At 41.2% G+C, this 15,281-nt stretch overlaps 1 protein-coding gene across 3 annotated transcripts; it reads right to left on the reverse strand.

The window, feature by feature from the left end:
- Positions 1 to 217: 217 nt before the first annotated feature.
- Positions 218 to 12,790, reverse strand: nadkb (NAD kinase b). 3 transcript variants are annotated; one of them, XM_080861215.1, is made up of 12 exons: positions 12,644 to 12,790; positions 10,723 to 11,016; positions 10,533 to 10,616; positions 9,745 to 9,874; positions 8,585 to 8,693; positions 7,375 to 7,460; positions 6,783 to 6,885; positions 6,527 to 6,702; positions 3,665 to 3,764; positions 3,384 to 3,541; positions 1,789 to 1,871; positions 218 to 1,694 (listed from the first exon to the last, which is right to left on the reverse strand). In XM_080861215.1, the coding sequence occupies exons 2-12, from the start codon at positions 11,013 to 11,015 to the stop codon at positions 1,535 to 1,537; spliced, it is 1,482 nt and encodes a 493-aa protein (XP_080717341.1). In that variant the 5' UTR covers position 11,016; positions 12,644 to 12,790; the 3' UTR covers positions 218 to 1,534. The 3 variants fall into 3 exon arrangements, with proteins under 3 accessions (XP_080717341.1, XP_080717342.1, XP_080717340.1); XM_080861216.1 differs by having other exon boundaries at positions 7,375 to 7,433; positions 12,528 to 12,790; XM_080861214.1 differs by having other exon boundaries at positions 12,528 to 12,790.
- Between the last annotated feature and the right edge of the window lie 2,491 nt (positions 12,791 to 15,281).

The raw sequence follows: 15,281 nt of genomic DNA on the forward strand, positions 1-15,281 counted from the left end.
AAAAAAATACAAGGTGTTTTTGGCCACACCACACCAAATCTTCACCCAATCATCAGATTTGTATGAAAGCTTGTTTCTGCCTTTGAATTAAAAAAAAAAAAAAAAAAAAAAAAAAAGTCAGGCAGAACAAAGTTGAAATTTTGAGGTATACCAAATTTGATCTTACCTACTGAACAAGTCAAAATTTTAAGATAAACAAATTTCTATTTCAGTGCCACAAACATTCAATTTTATTTATATAGCGCCAAATCACAACAAAAGTCACCTCAAGGCGCTTCATAGATACAGAGAAAAACTCAACAATCATATGACCCCCTATGAGCAAGCACTTTGGTGACAGTGGAAAAGGAAAAACTCCCTTTTAAAAGGAAGAAACCTCTGGCAGAACCAGGCTCAGGGAGGGGCGGGGCCATCTGCTGCAACCGGTTGGGGTGAGACATGCTTCCATTAATTTGCTTACCTGCGCTTTAACCCACTTCCTGACAATTAATTTTAAATACCTGGCTCACTGTGTGCAGCGCACCAAAACGTGAAGCAAACATGGCAAGACTTACATCTAAAAACAGCAGCAGTGCTAACATCAGTCCAGAGAAACAGCAGTGAATGACACGTAATTGTAGAAAATGTGCTTATTGAATGATTTTTACTGGCTAACTAGAACTACTAGTTTTCTCATAAGAGCTAAAAAAAAAAAACTGATTTGATGAAGGGAGAGTTTGGGTTCACATAAAGATGAAAAAAGGAAAAAAAAGTTTGTTTTTTCTTTATTTTTAAGTTTGGCTCCTGCTACATCTTTTAATCATTTCACAATCTGTTGATAACGACGGCGACACAGAAATCTGACTTGCATTATAACTCAGGCTGAGAAGTTTGTAAGGCAGCTGAAACATGAAGTGTTTTACGGTGAGAACAGAAAGTAGGCCGTGAACTCCACAAGACGTTCATAAAGTAGAAAACAATCACATACAGTCGTCTTTGGTTTACTCCGTGATAGAAATTTCATTTTAAGTCGACTGTTTTCTTAAACTTGCTTCAAACTCCTGTCCTGAAAATATTCAGATATTACATAAATATGACGTTAAATAAATTAATCCTAGATTCTTGTATTTACAAATGTACATTTAAAGGTTGAGTACAAAGAGTATGTTTGCTTCATTTCAGCTTTCAGTGTATCTCTACGTTTATGTCGCTAACATCTAGCACTCTTACACTTATCATTGATGATTGTTTAGTACTCATGAGGAGCTTCGGGTGGTCATCATCATGCAATTGTTAAGATTTTTTTTTTTCCATTCCCGGGTAAGATGAAACATGCTTTCTTTCTGGAAGATACACATAAACTACAGTGTGTATTCACTGGACTGTAATGCGTTGATGACTTGGGGTGCAAATGATCACTGTGCACCGCTGATTTGACGCTGATTTGGTTGCAGACGATTCCTCAGTTCGTCTCTGAACAAACCTGATCCCTTCGTTCTCTCCGGGCTGCTGCAGAGAGCTTCAGGTGAATGTCTTTGAACCCCAACAATACCAGTCAGTTTTCTGTGTCTGACGAGTCAGAGGTGTCTGCGAGTCGGGCCTGCCTCTTGCGTACGTTCCAGTGCAAACACTGAGCCAGACTTTCAAACCAGTCATACACCAGGTCGTGACAACAGATCGATGGCACCGGATAACAGGAGGTCGTGATCTTAATACTGTGGGTAGAAGAACAGACGGAAGAATCATCTTAAAACTGAGGAAAAAAGTATTTGTAGTGAATCTGTTACAGACGTCGACACTTGTGCTTACCAGTCTCCGTGCTGGATCTCCTGCCTCTTCCTGCCATCAAACGACACCCAGGCAGTGTTCCTGGCATCAGGGGACAACGTGATCTGTTTCAAGGAAGGCGAGGACAGACTGTCAGTGTTAGAGTTAAAACAACATCAGCCAGGCGAGCAGCTCCATTTTACTTTTAAAGCATTTTCTAACCAGCACTGACAAACTTACGGATGAGAACAAAGGGCACGTCACTCATTTTGTGAGCATCTGGCCATGAACCAAAGCACCAATGCAAAAACTGCTGTTGTTACCAGATAAAACAAAGTGACTATAATTCAGAGCGGCTGACAGGAACAATTTTATGAAATGTATCCAATATTTCTCATTCAAACCCTTGTTAGAGCTGGTATAAGTAAGAGGGTTACTGGAGTTATTCCACAACGGTGGGGTAAAAATTTAATTAAGATACTTAAGCCTGTAATAAAGTGATGGACAGACCACCGGCCTCACAGCAAGAAGCTTGCTCGTTCGAACCGCCTGACCTGGTACCCGGAGGATTGTGGGTTTTCTCTAACAGTCCAAAGACTTGCATGTTAGGTTACCTGGTGTTTGTTTGTAGATGCCTCCAGACCAGTGTTAATGTCACTGACCAATACATTTCATCAATGGCCTTTTCTTCTGACAAAAACAAAACAATAGCTAAATAAAAACTAATGCACGAGGACAAAAGCTATGATGAAATGTACCGACACTTTTATGAATGAGCTGAAGATAGTCTGTTGAGACGAAATCCAATCAGAACTAATTAAGTTGTGTAGAATGGTGGTACACGTTTGGAACAGATCTTCTTGTGCAGTAAGGTTAGACACGCACATTTGTTGTGCCCATAAGACACAGTCTGAGCTGGGTTGGGGGGCGGCCACTAAATAGTACATGGACTGGTTCTTTTATAGCTTTTTTCTACTGTACTTGTTTTATAAACCATGCCTCATTCCCCCATTCATAGAAGCACTTTTTTTCCTATCTAAGATTCACACACTCACTCTCTGGTCGGATCAGAGAACAACTTGGGGTTCATCATCTTGCCCAAAGGTCTATTTTGTAAATCTTGGTGATACCATGTTTCAGAGAGGAGGATTATCTGTAGTACACTCATTGGCTGGTGACTTGTGACTGACATGTCATTAGCGTATGTGCGAACAGCTGCACAGTCAGATGCGACCATTCCTCTGTTCATCTTTTGGTTTTGTTTATTTTAAGCCAAGGTAGCAATGGTGAAAACACTAAAATATAGGCTTCAAAATGGGACTTCACTAACCAGTAGCTGATCTCATGGCAGCTGCATCCTTTATACTGTGTTGGCAGATCGTGTTGATGGCTCTTTTCGCGTTATTTTGGCTCAAGGTGAATACAGTGAGTGAGTTTGGGCTATTAGTGTGGTGTGAAAGCGCACTGTTGTGTGGGGGGAAAGATGCTGGATTTCTAGCAATATGGACTTCTATAGATTATGTTAGATTCATAATTGTTGTTTGGCAACATTTAAATATGATTTAGTTTTTTCCTTCCGTCAGCACTGAGAGAACATTTAATATATACAAAACACAATAAAGATGTTTCCAACATACCATGAGCTCCACCCCAGCAGGAACCACGATGGGCCTGAAAGAGAGCGAGTGGGGGCAAATGGGAGTGACCATGATGGCGGGGACATTGGGATGGATCATAGAAGCTCCTGCTGCAGCCGCGTACGCCGTGCTGCCTGTAGGTGTGGACACGATCAAACCTGGAGAACAGAGTGAGATGGAGGCAGTTTATAACATTTGCCTTTGAGTTTATTTGTACACAAACACTTTGTTTCAGCTCTAGTAGAAACCGAATCAGTGCTCTGGAAGAAGCACAGACCCACCGTCTCCCTGCACTGAGGTGATGAGTCGTCCATCAAGGTACAAGTCCACGTTGGACAGGTAGGAGGAGGGTCCTCGATCCACCACCACCTCATTCAACACCTGCACATGTACGTGTACACACACACACACACACACACACACACACACACACACACACACACACACACACACACACACACACACACACACCATAGATAAGATCAGAAGGCCTAGGGAACTCTGCCATGTTCTTAGAAAGGATATAAATCCTCTCTCCGAATACTGAAGACCCAAAATATGCAACTGCAGTGCCATCTTTTGACCAAATGACACATACTTAACTCATTCACTGCCATTGACGTCTATAGCCGTCAATTGCAGTGAATGAGTCAATGGGTTTAACTCATTCACTGCCAATGGCTGGCAGTGAATGAGTTAATATGAGCAGTTATCTATAAATGTGAATTTAGTGCAGTAAAATGAAAAAGCAAATAAATGTCTTTAGCTCGGGCTCACTAAAACACAGTTAAAAAATAAAACTGTAGCAATGGTTGTGATTTTACAGATCAAGGAAACTGCATATAGACTGTATGGAGACAGCAGAAAAGATTGTATGAACTTGCCAGAGTGTCATGCTGTTAATATCCACATGGTGGTGCTATTTACAACAAAATTAAATCAGTTTGTCCTTTTAAGTTGGCACTAAAATTTCAGCAAAATATCTGGTTGATTTTTCCACCAAACACTCAAACAAGCAAATCTAATAAAAGGAAGCCTCTGGTTGGAGATGAAGGTCTAATAAACAAACTGGTTGTCATGTAAATTGTAAATAAACTCCACACCCATTGAGCAGTAAAACACAGAATAACATATCCATGTGTTCCCTGAAGACAGCCTTAAATCTGCTCAGTGTACTCCATAAAACAATAAACTAGTACATTACAGAAAGAAAAAAGTACAAGCAGACTGACTGCAAACAAATCATGTTCCACACTTCAGTGAGTCTCACAGCCTGCTGCAGCGCCGTGTTGTGATGTCTGACAGATATACTGACGTCAGCTGAGCACAACGCAAACATCCTGCTGGGTGCAAGCAGACATGATGTAATGTGAGGTCAAACTGAAGCTCAGGGATCAGAACAATCCGTCACTGTCTTTTATCGATGAGCCTAAAAACTCCAGGGGGGTGAGAGGACTAAGGAGAGGGCTGTGCTTAGAGAGAGAGGCTATGTGTGTGTGTCGTGTTCGCTAGTTACACAGTGTGTCAAACCGAGAACGTCAGGAATCATTAAATATCCATTCGGCACTGACTCCACTGTTGACGCCACAGTATCCTTGGAAACTGGCTCAACAAACATTCATAACATCCGAATTTCTCTCCCGAGCAGCTTTATTATGACTGTTGCCATGGCAACCAAGCTGATGATCCCTCACTGAGCCCTAGACTACACACACATACACACACAGTCAGGTTCCATCATCTTAATGGCGTGCAGGAGTGTGATCGGGAATTAACAAGGAGGCCAAACTGCAGTCCCATGAGCCCAAATATTTACAGGAACTAAGGAACCACAGGAACTTAACTGGGAACTAAGAGGTCCCAGCTGCTGAATCTAAAGGACCTCAGAGAGATTAATCATATGATAGATTTAAAAAGGACTGCATTTTAGAGACCCGCAAGGAAACAGCAACATGGTTGTGGTGCTTTCCTTGGCATCTCAATGATCTCAGGTACAAAAGTTAAACCTAAGGCTTTTAGAGAGTTAACTGGATTTTAAATCAAATAATCAGGTTGTGACTGGAATGTAGACTTTCAGTTTTAACTTAAAAGGTTTAACAAAAGTACTGTTTAAGAATTCATTTTCATACATAGTCTCACATTTTCAGAAGTCCTAATTTTGAAATCCTTCAACATACTGTTGTTTTTTTGCAGGCTGATTGGCTGGTAACCCTATCATCATCATCATCTTCAGGGTTTCCCACAAAAACCTTAGGTGGTTTGTGTTTTAAGATTTCTTTTAAGTGTGTGTTCAGTTAGATAAAGTATTTTATCAGCCTTTTACACAGGTAAAACCTGCCTGAAAAGGTTAGTCAAACTATCAGACGCAGCATTAAAGATGCAGTCACACTGAGTGATAAAAGTGTGTAAACAGCATACTGGAAATACATTTAAGGACTTTTACTGGTAATTGTATATTTAAGACATTTTGAGACTCACAGACACCCTGATAAATTCAAAGGAGCCATGACTGTGAAAAAGTAAACTGAAAACTCAGCGCATCTGTCTCCAAAGTACACAAACAGCTGAGGGACGCAACGAAGCAATCAGCTAATTAACAGATGCTTCTCTCCTGCCCTGACACTGTTTTTTCACTCTCTTTGACATCAAACTGTTAGGTCGTTCAATGAAGGTTTGTAACCCTTGCCCTCATTATAATATTTTAATTTATCATTTAGTGGCACTGATAACCGCGTGAATAAAAGTTTGCATCAGCCATGTGTCTTCAAGCTAGCCACAAGAGTTTCATCTGTTGCCTGACAGCTGCACACTTTCTTCACACCAGAAACCCCAGAAGGGTTGACTGTGAATGGGTAAATGTGACCTGTGCTGTAGGAACTGAGTGCTTCATAAGAACAGAAAAGCTCATTCTATCCACCTACTAAATTCCTAAAATTATTCTTCAAAATCATGAAAAAGTTCCAGCCTGTAATCTACATTTATGTTTATCTTGAGAATTGTCCAACCATTAATCTGATGATCTGATCATCAGAATGACGTACAATCCACCTCAGCTTCTAAACAAGAACACAAAAGCCAACAAGCTTATTTTTGGGGCGTAAACAGTCCAGCAGCTGATATTCTCACTGACCATTTTAACAAACCTGTAGCTGCAGGGTGACCCTGCCAGCATCAGTGTTGGTGTGTCCATGAGGAAGGAGTCCATTGTGCTCCGGCTGTTGTTGTGGCCCTCCGCTGTACGGCTGCTCTCCTGTTCTCTGAAGCATGTCCTTCACCACCTTCACCTTCAGACGACTGCGCAGAGTGATTGCTGCGTTGCCTGAAAGTCCCCCAAAAATTGCCGATCAGGTAAAAAGTTTCCAATGAAACTATTATTATCCAGAAAGAGCTGCAGTTTACCTTCAAACACTTTGGCTACTTCAGTCTTGTATGACTCAAACTTGAACGGTGTCAGAAAGCCCAGAGAGCCAAGGTGGAATGCCATGACTGGAGGGACACTTCCCTGCGGAAAAGAGAAGGCACGTCATTATGTAAAAATTAAAACCAACTCAGAACAATAGAAATGATCCAACCTATACTTTGAAAAGCTCATCGACAGGAAAACTGTAATTAAATATTCAAGTCCAAGCATTTCTTTTTATATTTTAAACAAACATTAATTCAGAAGAGAAGGAATCTGAAAGATTTGTTATGGTTATAATGCAATTACAATGCAAAATGAACATCTGTTATAATATTACACACACGGCAACTTCTAAAACACAGTGTGTCTTTGATGTGATTCATTTTGCTATTCTGAGTCTGTAACATGAAGGAGCAACAGTCATAAATTACTCACCAGGGTTAAAAACGCTACATTAAAATAGAAACAGTGGAAAATGTAAAACTCGCTTTTTTTTTCTTTTATGTCACCGCTACAAAGGTCTTGGCTAACGTCAATAAGGTTTTCTGACATTTAGAAAAAAAAAAAAGAAAAAAAAAATCACAATACCTGGAAGAGCGAAGAGGCGTAAAGCAAAGTCCCGTCGCCACCCAGACAAATGATGAGATCTATGCAGTCGGATATATCATCATAACCTGACGTCACACAAAGTAAGTGCTTAAAAAATACAACAATGTTACTTCAAGCACGAGCCATTAAAAGATTTCCCCCTCATCAGACACTGCCAACATCTTTCATCATATTTACTCAATACTCAGGATCCCTTATTAAAGTTTCACCTTTTGCACTACTTTATAACAGTCACAACACAGATTGTCAGAATATTTCATTAATGGCAGTTTAAGTGTTTTTAATAGAAAAACACATTGGGAAAAAATGCTGCATGGGAGCATCCAATAACATGAATGACAAAGAAACAGCCACCATATGTAGTGAGGTACTGATCCAACACAACATTAACTAGGAAAACAGAGCAGTGGTTCAAACATGCAACATCCTCTCTCTGATAGCAACTCTTCAAACTGAACACGCTTATTTAACAAACAACGACACATCCTTTAAAGTACTACAATATAAGATCCGAGCGCTGGAGCCTATCATAGCTGTCACAGGGCAAGAGGTGGGGTACACCCTGGGCAGGTCTTTCAGATAAAAACCTACATGAAGTAGGGACAATGAGACTAAAGAGCTATAGGAACAAAAAGATGCAAAGCACAAATAAACAGAAAAACCCAACACTGACAACACTACTTCGGCTGTAGCTAATGTAGTTAATGGAAACAATTTAATAAACCCAACAAAAAACAGATCAGGAAAGAAAATTTAGCAAAGCTGCTCTTTATCTTGGTTTGAAGGATGACTTTATAAATAAAGATCATTTAGTTATACTATAAAAAGAAGATGAAATGCAATAGAAACAACACATTGTTATACATGTTTTTTTTAACACATCTCCAGTACCCTTTTTATTTTTTTAAACAGAAACACAGGAAATAATGAAAAATGAATGTACATAATTTTAAATATGTAATCATTCTGAAAGGAAAACTAAGTTCAGCAAGTTCTTTGCATTGCTGATGTGGTCATCTTAAGAGTAGAAATAGAATAGCGCTTAGGGTAACATAATCAATAATTCAACACTTCATCTTTGCCATTTTTACACTTTTACTGAAGAATAAACATCAAAAGATTGCACCTTTTACTAAACACAAATATCTGGTCTTCTAATGGTCAAGTTTTGTGTTGCTTTGGGTCTCACCCTCTCTGAAGGTGCAGAGCTGATTACGGATTGAGCCGAACGCCTCGTCCTTCGACAGCGTGGCGTCATCTGCGACCCTGCGCTCCACGTACACCATCATCTGCTTCTCCTGACACAAAAACGCACAACAACAGCCAAAACACACACAGACATCTCTTAAGTGTAAGCCTTTCAAAATAACGTTAAACATGTGCCAAACACATGTAGCTAGCTTAGTGATAGCACCTGTATGGAATGCAAATATGTGGATTCACTGTCCAACACCGACCGTCTGGTTTCACAAAGTACAGCTTTTTTTTTTGTTTTTTTAAAACAAACATCTGGTCACAAGGTGTTGTAACTGCTTGAAACGAGACTATAACTTACATGTCTGGACGCTTTCCTGCATTCTTCTTTATGATTATTTGTTGCTCTTAAGGTCTACAAGTGTGTCAGTGTACACTTGGTTCTTTGCCATGTTTCTCAGTAGGTACATGGGTGAAGTTTACAACTCGCCAACAGACAAAACTGAAGTGAAATCACTTTTTAAAGAGACGGCTCAGCCCAAACTCTACTTTTGTTCTGGCCTATTTTTTGTTATTAATTTATGTATGTTGCCCAATTTTGGAGATACTTGTTGTTAAAAAGAAAAGTCTGTCTTCTCTGAAAGAAAAACAAACAAACACAGTCTGTTGTCCTGGTAAAACACAGACACATGGTAGTGTCCGCTGGATATAAAAGATAATTTAATCAGACCAGGCCACCTTCTTTCGTGGCACTCAGAGCAGTCTGTGCCGCCCTGTGTGATCCGTCAGTATTAATTTGTTCTTTAGCAGCTCTTATGTAGGGCTGGACCATGCAGGCAAGCTTTCCCTGACCACAAACATCAGTAAGCTTCGGGTGCCTTTGTCCTTTTTGCCCCAGGTTACCTGTAGACCCTCAACTCAAACTATCCCAAAACACCTGCCATTTTGGGGATGCTCTAACTCAGCAGCCTAGCATCGAAGCTTTTATCTCGCTGACACATGAACTTTGAAAACTGTCTGATCGCTGCCTGACTAACATACTCTTAACAGCAGACGCGGTAATAACATAATCAGTGTCAGTAGTTTTATTGTTGTGGAAAATGGGAGTGCAGTACATTATCGACTGTATGACACTATAAACGCTGGGTCCTGTACCTCTACTAGAAACCTGCAGAGCTCTTTGAAAGGTTCAGCCAGGCTCTCATCTCTGATTTTCCTGATGACGAGCACATTCACTGGAGGTTTGTTCCAGGTGAGCCTCTGGCTGGCTGGGTCTTGGATGTGCCTGGGACACGGACACAGACATAGAGAAACAAGTGAATAAACAAACACCTAAAACTACAAACGCCGTCTCTCCGCGTCAGGTTATAAAACACACACAAAAAAGAAGAAATGAACACATATAATATATTTAAATGAGTTTAACGTAACCCTACCACATTGTACTGATAGTTTAGGTCAGTCTGCTTTTGATCCTGACAGACATCAAATGAAGTAAATCCGACTGATACCATGTCTTCTCAATTAAATAAATATGATTCAGTATTCTCAAGGAGCCTAGTCATTCATTAACCGTGATGAATGACTCGGTCACGTTGAGGTCATGTCTGTACAGGCTGGGGTCAAATTCCAAACACAAGAATATATAAAATGCTCTTTTCCTCATCCCTTTACCTTTTATCTCTCTTCTTCTTTGTGTGGCGGATAACAGGCATTGTGCAGGTAAATCTGTCTGTATGCGTGTTCACAAATCAAGGCCAAAGAAACTCTTTACGATCAGGTGACGATCACTATCTGTAGCCCACTTTGTAAGCCTTCCCATCTCAGGTAATATCCAATCACAGCATTCTAAATTTATCTTATCTCATTCAGTTACACAAACTCATCTGTGTCAATGTCCTAACAAACACAAAGTCCGACTCATTCAGCACCCTCATGCTTACATGACTGAAGTTGGGTTGGGAAGAATGCAGGCTTTGGGTCCGAAGTGAGTGGCTGGATACGGTCCATGTAGAAAGTGGGCTCTTCTGTGAGAAGGAAAGACAGTGGAGTCAAGAGAACATCACCTCACGTCCCAAGCAGCAGAGCTGTGCCAGTGGCACGAAGGACCAGCTGGCAACCTGCAGTGCAAACCTCTTAGGAGAACTTTCCGCTGTGTCGCTTGCTGAACTGCAGGGCTCCAAGTGCTCGTGTTGGCCTGGCAACCTCCGGCGCTCAATCTCCCACAGCAGCTGTTCATGATCGCCCCCCCGTCGCTGCGACCTCTTCCCATCCCGTCGTTTCCTTGGTGACTTGGACGAGTGCTCCCTGTGCTTAGAGGCCCTGGGTGACTCTGACATCTGACCGAGCGGGGCGGAGGGTCGCAACATGGCTCTGTCCGGCACTGCTAGGGGCCTCGATGGAGGATTGGTCTCTGAATTTTCCATCCTGCAATCAAGGAACATAAATACTGGGTTTGGATGATTTCTTATAAAAATCAGTCAAACTTGAGTAAAGTTCACATCTGACAACACAGGAATCAGGTGACTGGTTTTGGTACAATAAGCCATTCAAAGTTTTACCCTCATGCTATGAAAATCTTCCAAGTCACAAGATCTTGGAGTACATTTTAAATTACATTAATTTTTCAGGCATTTTTGAGTCCTCATATTATATCATAAGGAATGTCTAATTTTTACCAACATTTAAATACATGCTCATCTTCTAGTCATGATCTCCTAAGTTTAAATACTTTTCCAATATAGTAATTCCCAATGTCCATCAAATTCCTGTGCACTTCAATTGTAATTCTTAAGGTTTATAAACAAAGAAATCTGACTGAGGCAATCAAGTGGGAGGCACTCATTGATTTGAGGTACTCATTACTGAAATACTTAAGAGCCCCCCCCCCCAAAAAAGGAAACTATGACAATGCCTGACTATTTGAAATAAAAATCACCCAATGCTTTGTTACGTTATTTATTACTTGGTTCCAGCTTCTCAAAGAGGAGGATTTGCTGCTTTTTATTGTTTTATAAAATGATACATTTCATGTCCTAGGATTGTGACATGTTGAATAGACCACAGGAAGCTTTGCCTATACCAGACTTCTTTCAGCTGCTCCCTTTAGAGGTCACCACAGCAGATAATCAGCCTCCATCTCACCCTGTCCCTAGTATCCTCCTCTGTCACATCAGCCCTTTCTATGGCTTCCTTCTCTGTCCTCAGAATCTTCTCTAAGGTCTTCCGCTGTTCAGCTCCACATTCAACATAATTTGGCCAGTATATCCACTATCACTCTTCTGCATATGTCCAAACCATCTCAGCCTCATCTCTTTGTCTCTAAACCACTTAACCTAAGCCGTCCCTCTGATGTACTCTTTTTTTTAATCCTGTCCATCCTGGTCAGTCCCAATGAAAATCCTCACACCTTCAGCTCTGCCTCCTGTCTTATTGTTAGTGCCATCCTCTACCCTATACAGCAACGCCTATACCAGACAGACAGACATTTAAAGGCCAAATAATAATAATGATGATGATAAATTATAAAAGCTCAAGAGTCCCACAACGTAATTGTTTTTAAATGTGCCTGATAAAGTAAACCAGTATATGTATGTATTTAGTGAGCAGATAATCCTTCAACCTCAGAGGTTGAAACCTCTAAATGACCCTAACAAATCACAAATAAAACATTTTTACTTGACTGATAAATCGTCTCTGTTCAACTGCAGGTTAATTAGAAAAATAATGACTGATCATTTCAATCATATGGACTTCTCCATCCTAACCGGTGAAATATACGTCAAGAAAACACAGCTGTGCAACTTTCTGTTCAGCCCTCATTTTCCAGCAGTGGCCTTGGGCCCAGTTCGGCTGACATAACCGTCCGTTTATAACACATTGCGCTCGCAGAAATTAAACTAACAGACACACACATAGACACACAAACACCTCAGTACCTGCCGTGACTAACGGCTTTGGAGCCGTTGATCTGTTGACAGCTACCGTTACCTAGCAATGGCTAACCGGCTAACGGGTCCGATCGGCAGTGAAACTTAACAAAGTGAAGCCTTACTGTGTCACAAACACGCGAACGCGCACATGTCGTTACTAATTCACCGCGGCTCGGGAATATTTAGACGGTACCGAGCGTGTATTTTAAAAACGGAAGCGCTGCTATCAAAGAGTACAAGTTGGCACGTTACAGAACCGGGGAGGTGACGTCACCGTTTGTCAGACAGCGCTACAACCCCCGCTCTCTGAGCGTGCTTAAAGCCACAGCGCCACGCCTGCCTCTGCTGGTCAAAGACGGTACTACACCCTCATAATGCACACTAAAAATACACTCACCGGACACTTTATTAGCTACACTTTGATAGTACAGGGTTGGATTCCCTTTTTTCGTTCAGAGCAATCCCAAAATATTCATTACAGATTTTGGTCCATGTTGACATGACAGCATCACACAGCTCCTGCAGATCTGATGGCTTCACATCCATGATGTGAATTTCCTCTTCCACCAAATCCCTAACGTGCTCCGGTGGAGACTATGGAAGACATTTAAATAAAGTGATCATCACAGGTTTAAGAAACCAGTCTGTGATCCCACGTGAGATAAGTGTGAGTTTGCCTCACATTTCATCCACAGCTACCTTCTGTTGGCTCTCATAGGAATTTTTCCTGGGTATCTGTTGATGTGTCTTCCTGCTCACGCAAAAATAACTTATTTAGTTTTCCTGGTGTTTACACCAACTAACAAACCAACAATCTCTGTATCATCAGCAAAGCCAACATTAAAGACATCAGATGAGCCAGGCCAGCATTCATTAGTATGAGTAGATAAGACTAATGATTTAACATTCCCCTGTGGGGCTCCAGTGTCGGTGCTAATGGTGGGTGATACTTATCTTATTTATCACTCAATGATCTATCATTGAAAAAGGACTCAACCCTTATGATGGCTGCGCTGTCGACCTTTTTCTGTGACCACCTTTGCATTGTGTGGTCTTTCATTATGAAATCCAGATGGAAAGTCCACAAACAGAGCACATACATATGTTTTTGTTTTGGTTCAGATGACAGTGTATTACATGCACCATGTACTCTTCCTTCTTGTGGGTCCAGTTTTTTTTTTTGCATGTCGTTGAGAACACCATTCTCTCAAAAGTTAATGCTACTGGACAATAATCATTTGAAACCCCGTGGTTGTGACGTTTTTGAAGGAGGAGCTATTGATGATGGTTTTACAGGTTCTGGGAACACACTTCTTCCCTCCACACTACCAGTTAATCCATCAGGTCTGGCTGCTTTTCTAATATTGATCTTTCTAAAACGTTGAGTGCTGCAATCACTTGCTTGTCAAGCTTAAGCCGTTCCCTAATTCAGATGCGTTGAAGTGTGATCCTTCAAACCTCCCATATAATTTATTCAGTTCTTTCATCCCCACAAAACCTTTAAGTCACTTTTCCCTCTCTTGCCCTATCATTGTGTACACTCCCTGCTCCATCTGTGTTATCTTTCACTCTATTTTCTGCCTAGACACCTCATCATCACCCAATGATGACGAGGTGTTTGTTTGCTGGTTCAAATCCTCAGAGTAGCATACAGAGCACTGCAATGGCCCACTGCACTCATGGCTGGTTGGGCTCATTTTTACATCATGACTCAGAGGTTGCAAGCTTCCACCTTCAAGCCAAAATGATTCATGTTTTTATTAGTTAGCCTACTGGCATCCACCTGCTGGTAGACTGTTCTTTCCATCTTCCCACTGCCTGTTTCCCACCACCACATGCACAGGTGCTGAGTTTTTCACACCTCTCAGGTCCTGCATATTGCCATGCTGCTTGTCCTGACTCTGTGCTGCACTGCGTGCTCGCCATCCTCTTGAGATTAGCTGCTACATACAGATATCTGTGAATTATCCTCCTTTGAAACCCCAAACTACAGAATAAATTTGCACTCAGTCCGGGAGGAATTTTGTCAACCAAGCTCTGTGTATATTTCTCAACACTTGGACCCCCTCCCTGGTTTTTCTGGCTGTTCTCTTCCTTCTACCCGCAGGAATACCCTCATACCTGGATCCGAACGGGGTCTGGCTGCGTTTCCTCAACAGCCTTCTGATAGCGTCTGCCCAGCCTTGCCTTGGCTGCAGTTCCTCCTGACAGCTTCTGTGGTTGGAGATTTAATTTTAGCCTGGCTGCAGAGGACAAAACATGACTGCACAAAGCATTTTACTAAAGAACCTACATTATAAGAAATAAAAAACAAAAATTTTATTTATTGGAATAATGTGGATTTCCCTGTAACAAACTACAGAGAGGTACTATCTGTTGGCTTAAAACTTTGATCACAATAGCTCAGCTGAATTGTTTATCATTTCCCAGATCTCCAGAGGACCTAGATGATTTTGGTAACTCCCTGACTTTTATGTAGCACCATTTTGAACTCAAAACCACTGGTGACATTATGCAGGTACAACACCACCAATTATAAAAAGGTAGAACATTCTTTCGTTGAGGTCCAAAAATAGCTGCTGGACACGTATGTCACTCCTGATGTTCTAAAGTGGCGACAGGTTTATTTTAGCATTGATAACTGGAAATGACTGTTTTCTGTATAACTCTATCAGTCTGTCACATCATAGTGGAAGAATTCTGGCCCGTTCCTCTTTACGTTGCTTCACTTCATTAAGAATCACAGGCAGTCATTTATGC

This window comes from Rhamphochromis sp. 'chilingali' (assembly GCF_963969265.1).
Source record: "Rhamphochromis sp. 'chilingali' genome assembly, chromosome: 16".
NCBI lineage: Eukaryota > Metazoa > Chordata > Actinopteri > Cichliformes > Cichlidae > Rhamphochromis > Rhamphochromis sp. 'chilingali'.

Excerpts from the sequence above, each read along its gene's own strand:
- nadkb (XM_080861215.1), bottom strand. The coding sequence starts at position 11,015 with ATGGAAAATTCAGAGACCAATCCTCCATCGAGGCCCCTAGCAGTGCCG. Across the intron at positions 6,703-6,782 it reads AGTAGCCAAAGTGTTTGAAG|GCAACGCAGCAATCACTCTG; the intron begins GTAAACTGCAGC and ends GGGGACTTTCAG. Across the intron at positions 3,765-6,526 it reads GGGTCACCCTGCAGCTACAG|GTGTTGAATGAGGTGGTGGT; the intron begins GTTTGTTAAAAT and ends GTACATGTGCAG.